The sequence below is a fragment of the Protopterus annectens genome, chromosome 2.part2 (genome assembly GCF_019279795.1).
Source record: "Protopterus annectens isolate FY-2018-M chromosome 2.part2, PAN1.0, whole genome shotgun sequence".
Classification (NCBI taxonomy): domain Eukaryota; kingdom Metazoa; phylum Chordata; order Ceratodontiformes; family Protopteridae; genus Protopterus; species Protopterus annectens.
The window spans coordinates 734,587,172-734,600,577 of NC_056730.1; the positions used below are offsets into that span (position 1 = coordinate 734,587,172).

At 39.3% G+C, this 13,406-nt stretch overlaps 1 protein-coding gene across 1 annotated transcript in view; it reads right to left on the reverse strand.

The window, feature by feature from the left end:
• Positions 1-250: 250 nt before the first annotated feature.
• Positions 251-13,406, reverse strand: part of FAM81B (family with sequence similarity 81 member B) — a 500,415-nt gene continuing 487,259 nt past the window's right edge. Inside the window, exon 10 of the mRNA XM_044064461.1 lies at positions 251-680. Coding sequence (XP_043920396.1) covers positions 547-680 — 134 coding nt within the window. The 3' untranslated portion in view covers positions 251-546. The remainder of the gene's footprint in view (positions 681-13,406) is intronic.

Genomic DNA, 13,406 nt, shown 5'->3' on the forward strand with positions numbered 1-13,406 from the left:
ACTTTGTCTTGTTGGGAACCAGGTAGCTACTAAAAATTAATAAAGAATTACACTCTTCTATAACTGTGATGTGTTTCCTCAGCATCTCAGCAAAGGAGTGATTAGTTTTAAATTTGTTTGCTTTCTTTTTTAACTGAACTGATAGCAAAATTGTATTCAGAATGTATTGGTATAGTCTATATGTTATTTTGCAAACTACCATAGCAGCTTACTGAAACACTGCAAAAGATTTACTACATGTTATCCTGTTTCCATGAATATTTCAGATTGTACAGAAAGAAAAAAAAAATAGGAAGCGACTTAAACCTAATATGATCTGTGTAAGATATTTTCAGAATTGTTTACTGAGGTGCAACAGCTATTTAAAACACAGAAAGTCATACTTCATTATTAAAATGGTTTTCATAATAATTGATTAGGTTTTTATGATTATGTTGCATTATTACATGAGAAGAAACAAAACTGTTTTGTGCTGAAAAATAATGTTTAACCAGTTTACAGACTGCTGAGCCAATAATTCAATTATTATTTATTTTTAAGCAAAATTCAAACTTCTTTAAGGTTGATAATCTTCCTTTTTATGTGCTTCATATCCTTCTGGACCTTCTGTTGTTCCACTTTCATCTTTGTGTCATTTATTTTATGTAGATAATTCAAGGAGTCAGTAATCGATTGGAAGCCTGTTAAATAAATAGGGACACACAATTAAAATAAATGGTTCTGTTGTTATTAGTCTAAAATCCATTAGTAAAGGTAATGACCTTTGGCAATAAGCTGCTGTAATAAACCTTCTTGAGGAATGATTCAACAGTCTGTAATGTAGCCACACTGTGCATTACCAGAAACATTTAGCTTCCTGTTGACATTGTTTTGATGCACTATTATATAATATAGCTATTACATTCTTTTTAATGCACCTTGCTTTCTGAACAGATTTAAAAAAATAATACATTTTACTAAATTCATTAAAACTATTGTTTCATACAGAAAAATAAATGAGATTCTTGTATGGTTATATGTGGATAGCTAAAATTCAGTGGTAAGAATCTCAAAACTCAAGTAACTTAGACTGGTGTGTCCTCCTCCATCTTCTTATAGTTTCTGCTGTCACCTAATGCTCTTAATAATGCTAATGCGAAACAGAAGGTGTAGATAATTGATGGCTGCTAGACTTATTCTGTCTGTCTACTGACCTCAGTGCTGACATTTCAAACCTCTGAAAGGGCCAGTCCACTTACCAAAGTACCAAATAGATAAACATAGCATGCCATTTTATTTTTTCTGCCTATTCTTCTCCTGGGACCTTATAAAATGTAGTAAGGAAACTAGGTATCTGGTCTGTTTTCAGGAAAAATCCAGGACTATACTGACTGGGAATCATTTGGCCATGGCATTGGAACAATTCTCTAGTAAAGTACGTGATTAATATTGACATGACTGAGGTATGGTTTTATTTATTTATTGGCTCAGTAAAGTGCTCCCAGCCTCTGTTACAAGGTGCTGGGGGGTAGTTTTCTTGTAGAAAAGAGGCAGCCTTGGTGGACTAAAAAGAGCTTAGATTTGACATGCTGCTGAAAGCTGCAGTTATGGTTGTAGAAGTCTATGTACGTGCATGGGGTGAGCCTTTAAGCTGTATTTTACTGGATTTAGATGAGGATCTTGCTTTAAAATGAGACAGCCCAGGGGAAGCTGTGGTCACATCTAATGAGCTATCACAGAAGCAGCTGAGAGGGAAGGAGAACCATATATAGATAGATAGATAGATAGATAGATAGATAGATAGATATAGATATATACATGTTACTCCTTCTGTTTTGTAAGGTGCCAGGACACTGAGTATTTAGAGGTTCTTACATTTTTATTTCTTGCAGTACACAGTACCTGGCTTCTATTTGGATTGCTATGCTTTATAAGACTGTATGGGGCTTGCTAGTATCAGATGTGGGGCCTCCATTAACTTTATTCCAAAGTGCCCTGCTTACAGATGAAGAAGAGATCTTGCTCTCAAGCTTGCCAAGTTTGCACTCACAACTTAGATCCCTAAAAGTTGTTTTCTGTTTCCAATGAGGGATTGCAAAGAAGTTAGACAAGTTAGAATATGTCATTAAATCTCTCTTTAAGTGTTGTCATTTCTAAATGGTAACTGTAGCCTTTTTGTGACATTCAGCTTGAACTTGTTAAAATTAAGCATTACTTGGAACTGTGGATAGGACTGAGGGAGGGATAGATACTGTATGTTGTTGCTGATCAAGGACGGTACACCTACACATCTTCTAAACCTGTTGTATATTCATTTGCATTACTCTGATCAGCCTAATTATTGATTTATATATGGACCAGAAGAACATTTAAAGACACACTGGTCATGTTGTATTTATGAGTTATATTGGGCTCATTAAGATGTAAAACAGTTTTGTATTGTTTTAGTACAACAGGTGAGGATGTGTTTCCTGTTTCTGTAGATGTTTCTTCAGCTGGGTTGGCAACAGAATCAGAGTCAGGGACTGTCGTATCAGTAGAGAAATGGAAAGGTTGAGTGGAGACAGCAGTGAAGTCAGTTAACTTCCAATTAGTGGGATGGCTTAAAGTTACCTGTAAACTGGTGTAATAATAGAAGGTTTCGGAGGTGGAAGTTGGAAGCAGATCTACGGCACTGTAGATTGAGAGGGACTTGGAGGTAGAACCTGGAAGCTTAATAAGTAATGTTAATGATGATACCATTCAAGGGAGAATTTGTAGATAAAAATGCTTTGGATTTACAACCTAATGAACAATATGAAATTACTTGCATATTTTGAAAAGCAGTACTTGGCCTTCATACTCCTGTGTTAGTTCTAAATGTCTCAGTTCTGAACATCGGTATGCAGTGATCCAGAATGATCAGTTTATAGTATATCATTGAGGGGGTTGGGTCTGAAGCCTTTGGGGGCCAGCACGAATTGTTAAGAGTAAGAAACAAATGTCTTCTCTGTACACCAGTTATGAATCTACTGGTTTTGTTTTGAACAGTCTGCATCCCCTGCATGTTGTTAGTAATTAGCACAATTTTCTGAAAAAGCACAGCACTAAACAAGCAGAGTGCGCAGCGGAAGTGTGCTGGGACCATAACCCAGAATGTCCTACTGCTATTCAACAACAAAATATTGGGAACACTGGAATTAGATGATCTGATGGTTGCAGCATTTGTGGACCTAGCATTAGCCTTTAACTTAACCATGCAAGACTGTTAGAGATACCACTATATGGTCTAAATATAGCTGCTACACAGGATCTGAGGCTGTTGTTTCATCGCTGATCTTTGCATTACATCTCAGGATGTAAAAGTCTGACCAGTGACCAAATATAAAAACTACAGTATCGTTGCTGCCAGCCTATATCATGCATTATGAAGCAAAGCCCTTTATGCATCAACATAACATGACATAACATATTTTTAAAATATATTTATTAATTTATGACATTTTTAATTCACAACATTTCACATACATCAATAGAAAAAAAAAACTATAATAGTTTCTCTTTGATACTGAGATTCTCCTTAGTCTGTCTCTAGCACTTGCAGTAAATAACACAAATATAATATGATATATTCTGCTATCACTTTTCATGTAAGTACAGTATGCAATCAGTACTAAATGCTCTGCTTCCTCTCCGCTGTATTATAAAATATACTCACTAACCCCCATGACTATGTTATACAACTTACTGGTAAATTTAACTACCTTTTTTAATCTTGCCACCTTAAACAATTTTTGACTTTTCTGTCCATCACTATAATTTATGCATGACTATTTTTGATGTTCTTCGTGTTTCACTGTTGCAGCCATCACATTTGGGTAATCTGCTTGCAGTAGCCTTCAGTCGGCCTGATTATCAAAGTCTTGGGTCCTGCATCGGTTGCTGTCTCATCTTCCATGACATCAGGGGTATAAAGCATGCAGCTGACGCCAATTACATCAGTCTTTCTTGCTGTGCGGTGCCTGAAACAGAAGCAGTTCGCAAGTGCCGGTTGGCCGATTCCTGAAATTTTCGTTTTCGAGTTTCAGAATGGAAGTCTTCAACTAAAGCTAAGTACCCCATTGGGGAAACTTTTTCTTGCTCTAAACCGATGTCAGTAAAAGTCACTAACTGTATTTCTTGTGGAAAGCAAATACCTCATATTTTCATTCGTACTGTATTCCTTGCCTAGGCCCTGACCACAACGTACCTCGCTGTCGGTTTTGTGCCTTATTTAAACAACAAACTATTTGTCGTTGGTATATTTATGCTTCTAAATATTTTGGTACTCGGTTCAATTATCCAGATATGTCTTTGGTAAGCCATCTGACTACCGACATTCCGAAAAAACACAAAGATAACGACAGAGGCAGGCCGCCTAGCTCCAAAGCTGCAGACAATGCTTCCCCTAAGCTAGTCGCCAGTTCACCGCTACTCAGTGAGGTGCTTTCGCAGGCCCTGATACCCACTACTTTAGATTTGCAGGCCTCTACTGAGACCCATTCGGAGTCCGGTATGCTACGAGATGCTTCAACTGTGGAACCTGCGGATGTCTCTACCTTGGATGGGTCCAGAGCTGCTGTGCAGGCACCGGCTTCTGAGGGTATATTCAGGCCTACTGACTTGCATATTAAACCAACGCCATCTTTTTCTTCAAGGCCTAAAACTTGAACCATGCCTAGAAAACTGACACCCAGATCGCATGGTCAGGCCTCTATGCCTAAAAAACAAATGATAAGAATGGCTGAAGACCTTATTACTTTAATCAGGGGAAGCCAACCTTCCCCCTCTAAGAGACCTAGGACTGGATTTGCTTATGATACTTCTGATCAGGATTCTGAAATTTCTGTTTCCTCTGATGACCAGTATTTACCCTTATCTACTTATGAGGATTCTGATGCAGAGGACTCTATTCCCTCTGCTTCCCCTCCAGAGGATTTCTCTTTTGGTGAAACCTTGCATACTCTTAGGGAGCATTTTCGCTGGGAAAGCCAGGATTACTCTGATTCTAAAAAGAGGAGTAGGGAGTTCTTACTCCTGCCCCAACACAGGCCTTTAGCTATCCCCCCTGTACTGGACATTGTTGATTAAGCCTTTTCAGAATCTAGCTTGGCCCCTGACTCTTTACCTCCTGCTGCTAGAAAACCTGATAGATATTACAGGGTTCCTGACTCTCACAAATTCCTTTTTAAAAATCCTACTGTGGATCCTGAGACCATTTCACAGGGACCCAAGGGCATTAAGGCTACTACTGCCAAAAATCCTACTCCCTTTGATAGAGATTGCAGGGCACTGGATAGATGGGGTAAGAAGGTAGACACATCTGCAGCCTTGGCCATTAGGGCCTTAAACTGCCAGTTTCATATGCTAAAGTATCAGCAGCATATTATTGGATTGCTTAAACAGAAAATGATGTTGATTCCTGACTGTGCTGAAAATAAGGATTTACAGGATTTAATGCATTCTGCTAAACAAGTTGGAAAACATACTTTGCAATGTGGTTTTGATTCACTAGAAGCATCTTGCAGGGCTGCTGTCACTGGGTCTGTACTTAGAAGGCATGCTTGGCTTAAGGAGCAATCTTTGTCAGATCATGTTAAAGCTAAATTGCTGGATGCCCCCTTAAATCAGGACGGCCTGTTTAGCAACAAAGCAGAAGAAGTACTTAAAAAGATGGAGGAAAAAGCTAAATCTATGCAAACTGTTAAATATTTCCTACAGGTACAGCCTCCAAGATTTAGTAGGCATTGGCCCTCTAAGAATTGATCCTTTCCTGCCTCTTCCAGGCCTTCTTAGCCCAAATCCAGAACCAGCAGAACACCCAGGCTTCAGTCCCAAGGTATGCACAGGACTAAGCAGTGGGGGGCTCCCACTTCCAAATCAGGGAGTAGTAAGACTCCCCCCCTATGGTAAACTGTCTCAATGACTTAACTTTAAAACCTCCAAGCCCTTCTCAACTGACTGCTCCTTTAGGGGAAAAGATTGCTCTGCAGATAAAAAACTGGAAACAATTACCAAGGACAAATGGGTTTTAAATATAGTTTCCCAAGGATACAGATTTCACTTCCACACGTTAACAACCCCAAATGGTTGGCCAGATCTACCCCCCAAATCAGTTGGCAGAGGCTCAAAAGCAAGTACTCTCTCTCTTAAGCATAAGGGCTATTCAACCTGTACCAGAAGAGGAAAAGGGACAAGGTTTCTACTCAGGACTTTTCCTGGTACCCAGAAAAGACAACTCATGGCGTCCTACCCTGGACCTTTCATACTAAACACCTTTTTGATGATCCCAAAATGCAAGATGCTAACTCTTCACCAGTTGCTCCCTATGCTAGGCAAGGATGCCTGGTTAGCAACACTGGATTTAAAGGAAGCCTACCTGCACATCCCAATCAGGGAATCTTGCAAAAGATACCTACCCTTCAAAGCAGGCTACATGCACTATCAGTTTTCTGCACTGCCCTTTGGCTTATCTACTGCACCCAGGGTATTCACAAAGTGCCTAGCTCCAATCATTGCATTTTGCAGTCAAAGAAATATTCAAATATACCCACACCTGGACGATTGCCTAATTCAGGCAGAAAGCCACAACATACTTTTGAATCATCTGGCATTTGTACAAAAGGTGCAAACTTGTCTGGGGTACACCATAAACAAGAAGAAATCACATCTTGTACCCTGCCAACAACTTATATTCCTAGGAGCAAGCTTGAACACAACTTCCCAGATGGCTTTCCTCATGCAAGAGAAAAAAATTCATTTGACAGCTTACTTCAAACTAATTTCTACAAAAAAACTGCTATCTGCAAGGCAAATACTGTAAGCCTTGGGGTTCATGGCCTCCTGCATTCTCCTAATTCCATATGCAAGACTACATATGAGGAAACTACAATGGTATCTAAAAAGTCTATGGTGTCAACATTCTCAGGATCTAGAATCAATGATTCCTATCATACCTTGCCTAAAGTTAGACTCCCTTTGGTGGGCAGAGGCCTGCCACCAAAACAAGGGACTACCATTCACTCTACTCCCTGACGCCTAAACCCTAACAACAGTCGCATCAGACTATGCATGGGGGGCTCACCTGGCAGAGAAGTGCATTCAGGCAAATGGAACCCAAGTCAAATACACCTGCATATCAATCAAAAAGAAATGTTAGCTGTACAGAATGCTCTGACAGCCTTCAAGGACCACATTCTTCTAGGACAATTAATGGTAAGGATGGACACCACTGTTATGTGGTACATAAACAAGCGGGGGGGGGACTCATTTATATCCCCTCTGCAGACTAGCCATGGCTCTGTGGAACACAGCCTTGAGATACCAAGTGCATCTACAGGCTCAATTCCTGCCAAGAAAGCTAAATACACTGGCACACGAACTAAGCAGAAATCCCATGGACCCACACGAGGGGAAACCAGAACCAAAGATTTTCAACATGTTGATAAACAAATGAGGGAGCCCAGATATAGACCTGTTTGCCTCCCCCCAGAACTACCAATTGGACAAATTCTGCACAAGGACTCCCCACAAACAAGCTTGGAAAGTGGATGCCCTGTCCTTCAACTGGAAAAATATATCAGTTTATGCCTTTCCTCCTCTGCCTCTCCTCTCCAAAGTACTACTAAAGATCAAACAGGACAAACCAAGGATGATACTGATTGCACCAGACTGGCCACGCCAACACTGGTACCCCCTCTTGAGCAGTGTCACTGCTGGCACCATGGCACCTGCCTCAGACCCCTACCCTGCTGTCCCAGCAGGAGGGCCAGATTCTGCATCCTCAGCTTCAAACCCTGAACCTGGCAGCCTGGCTAATTACTTGACCTCGCCATTACCATCCCTCAGCAAACAAGTGTTGAATGTCATTTTGGAGGCAAGGAGGCCTAGTACTAGAAAATCTTATGCTGAAAAATGGAAAAGATTCTGTTCCTGGAACCAAACTCAAGGGATGGGCACAGCAGTGCCCAATTTACCTCAGATTCTTTAATCCTTAACTGAGATGCTTCACAAGGGCCTTTCTTTTTCCTCCATCAAAATTCATGCCTCAACCATTTCAGCTCATTACAATACAGAAACACCCCTCTTCTCTAATCCACTGCTCAAGCAGTTCCTCAGAGGGGCCAAAAACTAAAGACCACCCAGGAGAGCCCCAACTCCAGCCTGGGACCTTAACTTTGTATTGGAAAAACTCACTCTACTTCCTTTTGAGCCAGCTGCAAGTGCAGAGTTAAACTTCCTGTCTTGAAAAACAGTTTTCCTTTTAGCAGTCACTTCAGCAAGAAGGGTATCTAAATTACAGGCCCTTATGGCAGTGGAGCCTTTCATCATCTTTCATGCAGACAGGGTGTCCCTCAGGACCAATCCCTCCTTCATGCCCAAGGTAGTATCCAGTGTGGCTCTTAATCAGTCCATTCATTTGCCAACCTTCTTTTCTAATCCACAGAACAAAGGGGAATGGATACTGCACTCCTTAGATGTGCACAGACAACTTAGATTTTACTTGGACAGGACTAAACCTCAAAGGAAATCTGAACAACTGCTGGTGGCATTTGTTGCAGGGGCAGAGGGGAAGGCCATTTCAAAGCAAACCATTTCTAAATGGATAGGCCATTGCATTCATTTCTGCAATAAGCACCCCGGAAAACCTATCCCACAGGGGATAATACAACACTCAGCCAGGGCTACATCTACCTCTACAGCCTGTATCAGAGGTGTCCATAGAAGCTGCTACCTGTAGTTCTGTACATACCTTCACCAAGCATTACCATCTGCCTATTTTCTCTAAATCCAGAGCTGGTTTTGCCACTGCAGTCTTGCAGGGCATTATAGCTGGTCCAAATGCAATCTAATTTCCTCCTCCCATCCTTAGCTTTGGGAATCTACCCAAATGTGATGACTGCAACATTGAAACACAAAGAACATAGTACAGTTGTGTACACTTACCATAAATGTAGATGTTCGAGTGTATTCACTGTTGCAGTCCTGGTTACCCTCCCTCCAACCCTGACTTCTTTTGGCTATACCTCTATTCTATGCTTAAAAGCTTTTTGGTGTATTTGCTTTTTTGTTGGAGGTATAACCTTGTATATATATATATATATATATATATATATATATATATATATATATATTTAATTGATTCCCATTGGGGGGCACCTGACATCTGGGGCAAGAAAAACTGATGTAATGGCATCGGCTGCATGCTTTATACACCTGACTACCTGACGTCATGGAAGATGAGACAGCAACCGACGCAGGGCCCAAGACTTTGATAATCAGGACGAGTGAGGGATACTGCAAGCAGATAACCCAAATGTGATTACTGCAACAGTGAATACACTCGAACATCTACATTTATGGTAAGTGTACACAACTGTACTTTATGCTTATTATTTGTAAATATTCAATGTCTTGAGTCTATGCAATTTTTATATATGTATAACCCATATCTCTCACCCTCTTAGAGCAAGAAATCTGGACAAAGCCATAAGTAAAAGTGGGACAAAATCCCCAAAATAGGGACAGTTTTTAAATATTGCTCTTGCAAACTTAGAAAGTTGGTAGACTAGAGGTTTTGCATTAGCATTAATGTTCCGAAGAGTATGAAGTCTAAAACTCAAATTATTTCTTAACTTTTATCTTTAATGATTGCCACTAATTTGACAGAAAACCACCATTTTATGAAAAGCGGATCAAAAATGTGAGCCAAAAATCTGGACAGTCTGCAAAATCTGGACAGTTGAGAGGAATGGTATAACCACCGCAACTGTGCATTAAATATCATTCATGTTAGATTCATGTTTGTAAGATCTGTAGAGTTTTCCTCCCTGTTTCTTCATTATAAAGGCTTTTTTTCTGCCTAGTCAGACTTTCCAGGTAAACAAATGCTTATTAATAATTTATCACAGGACTGACCATTTTGGCACCGAATATGTCGATCTGAACATTTAGGCACTGGATATGTCAATCTTTATTCACCAGGGAAGGCAAGAATTTGCATTCTAACTTTTAAAACATTTGCACTGTTGAAAAAACATTTTTGTTAATGTACATGAAAAAGACAAATACATGTATCAATGGATTGACTATGTATTTAAGGGCTCAAGACATTCTGAAAAGGCAGAAACTGTAGTGCAGTACCCAGTGTTAAACAAGGAAAGATAATAGGTATATATGGACTGGGTTCTAGGAAATTGTAATTTTGCAAGTTAAAAAAAATAAGGTACAATATTTGCCTTGTATTACAATATGAAATGGTAATGGAGGTGTGCTGAGATACTGGGGGTGGGGGCAGCCTAAGGCATACTTTTATTGGGCTGATATACATCTAATAAATGCTTGTGATAAAAGAAGATGCCAACAATATGGGCAGCTGAGTCATTCAGTACAGTTTGTAAAATAAAATGTCATAACTGTCGCACGTTTGTTCAGTTTTTGTGTTTATTATGAAATGAAAGTTGTAGACAACATTACTGAAGATGTGCATGCTAACATAATAAGTGCAAACTGATGCGACAGGGGGAGAAAGTGAGACATAACAGGATACTAGTAAAAAGGGAAAATGAAACAGGAAGAAGTTATTAGCAATGAAGAGAACAGGATTAATATGAAAACAGAATAATACATCTGAGTTATTAGAGTCAGAAGGAGTGCAAGAGGAGAGTAATAAGAAAGCAAAAGTTGGTAGAAAGACAGAAAAGAAAACAATATTAAACTTGTTAAAGTGAATGGAAACAGTATCATTAATGATGTTAGAAGACTTTGTTAGTCCAGTGGTGTGTGGAGAGAAATTGGTAGGTTCATAAACTCATAGATAAGTACTTGAATAGCTGCCTGTGTGGGCCACTTTAAGGCTAGTCAGTTTCTCACAAAATGAGAACCAAACCTTGTACAGGAGTATGTTACAGGCTTTCACAGTGTGAAGGAAGAAGTGCTAAAACTTATTGGATGTTAAAAGAAGTTGAATAAGAATTCAAATAATATGTTAGAGACACACGTTAAACAGATGAGTTGGAGTCAGTATTCAAACTTACTAAGAACAGTCAGTACCAGGTGCAGATTGCTTAGGTTATATGTTTTATAAGTACATGACAATGGAGCAAAAGAAAGTTTTTAGAACTGTTAAACAAAAAGAAAGAGAAAAGTATTAGGGAGCAGGAGACTGGTGTGATTAGACTTATGGGTAAAAAAGGAGTAAACACAAAATTTGAGTAATTGGAGGCTATTATATTGAATAGTAGAGATTACAAATTATGATGAAAATATTACAGAAAGATTTGAGGTGGGATACATGAAGTGTTGATAGAAGATATTTATGGTGTAAAAAAGGGTGACAAAACAAAGAGATACTTCTTCTTCTTTTCTGGTTAGGGGTCACCACAGCGGATCACCTTTCCGCTCATGACTGGCAGTAGAGTTTTACATTGTCGAGTTGCCAGCCTGGCGCCCAACCTTCCACAGAAGGCACACACACACACACACACACACACACACACACACACACACACACACACACACACACACACACACAGACACAGACACAGACACACACAGACACACACACACAGACACACACACACACACACACTCATGCCTAGGGCCAGTTTAGAGTGTCCAATCCACCTACAGCATGTCTTTGGGATGTGGGAGGAAACTGGAGCACCTTGAGGAAACCCATGCAACCACAGTGAAGACATGCAGACTCCACACAGAAGGCACCCCAGCCGGGAATCGAACCAGAGAATGTCTTGCTGCGAGGCGGCAACGCTAACCACTGCACTGCCGCGGCCACCCTAAAACAAAGATACTTACAATAGTAAAATTATTAATGGATAGTATTTGTATAATAAAGATGAGACTAGATTGATGATTTATGCCATATCAAAGACATCACTTATTAAATATTTTGTATGTTAAAACAATACATTTTTAAAAGTCAGCATGTACTAAGGATTATGTGATAGTTCTGATTAATGGATGGTTGAGTAGTTGTGTTAAAAGAGAAAACGGGGTAAAGCAGGAATGCCCAAGGGGCAGTATACTATTTTCTTTAGTAATGAGTACATCTGCAATAAATGCATTAATTTAATTAGAAGAGGCAAAGTGTTTGTATCAAGGTAAAAGTAAAACATGTCATTGTAGCCTCAATGGTGGCACAGAGAGGTAAAGCTCTAACTATAACCCAAGCAGCCTGAATTCAATTGGTGGCTCAGTCACTTTATGGCGTAGGCTAGGAGGATTGGAGTGCCTTTCCTGGGGAGGGGGTGGGTCTCAAGTCATTATTTCTACTGCTCCCCAACATGATCTCTGTTGGCGGACAAGGACAGAGTTGATGTGAGCTAGCCAGTGCAGGGATAATGCTGGTATGGCCACTCAAGTCAGTGACAGTAGCTGGATAATAGGGTGCATGATGTGAGCTGTTAGAAGGGTACTGGCAGTCCCTACAGTGATGTAGGTGCCCATGTCACCACCAAGTGGAGGGGGTTAGGACCATTCATACAAAAATATTTACATTGATGGGATGATGACAAGAGCATCAAATATACTAATGTCTACCTGGATCGAGATGGCTCTCACCCTAGGGGATCTGGGAAAGAGATCCCTCACCCTTACAGTATGAATAAGTTATAGTCCTATATGAGGAAAGCATGTACAAGGAATAATGCCATTAATAACATCTTATTGCTGATGATATAGTTTTAGTAGTAAACAAAGTGTGGATGAATGAAGTGAGAGAGTGATATATAGGTTTAGATTTAAATAAAGAGAAATGTTTTTTGCAATGGAAATAGCATTAAGTATAATACTTGGAAGAAAATAAATTGTATGGAAACAGGGCAACGATTTATTAAGAGGGGCAAAAAACATTAAGATTTTATGGAGAACATTCAAAGTGTCTTTCAGAATGCAAGCATATTTAATAAAATCACTTGTGTTGGGTAAGATAATTTTTGTTAGGAGTGATTTTTATATTGCTGGGAGATGACCTGTGTTTACATACTATTTAATGATATAGCATTTGAAGCTGAATGCAATAAAGAGAGGAGTATTTTATAATAAAATTGAAAAAGGAGGGATGGGTTTAACAAATCTAATTGTTAATTCTGTCTTGTTACATTAATTTTCGATTTTAAAATGCATGAGATATGACAAGCAAATATATCATCTCAGATTTGTGGAATAAATATAATGATTTGGGGAAAATAGGTGGTTTAAGAGATTGAAAAATGTGATAATAATGAGATTATACAACATAAAAGAAAAATGTTAGAATGGAAGATAAATACGAATGAAATATGGCAAAACAGAAGGCAATGGTATGAGGTGATTATGAGGAATTATTATTATATTGCACATTGGAAGGATTAACAGAAATATAAGGTGATGTTAAATAGCAACTGAAAATA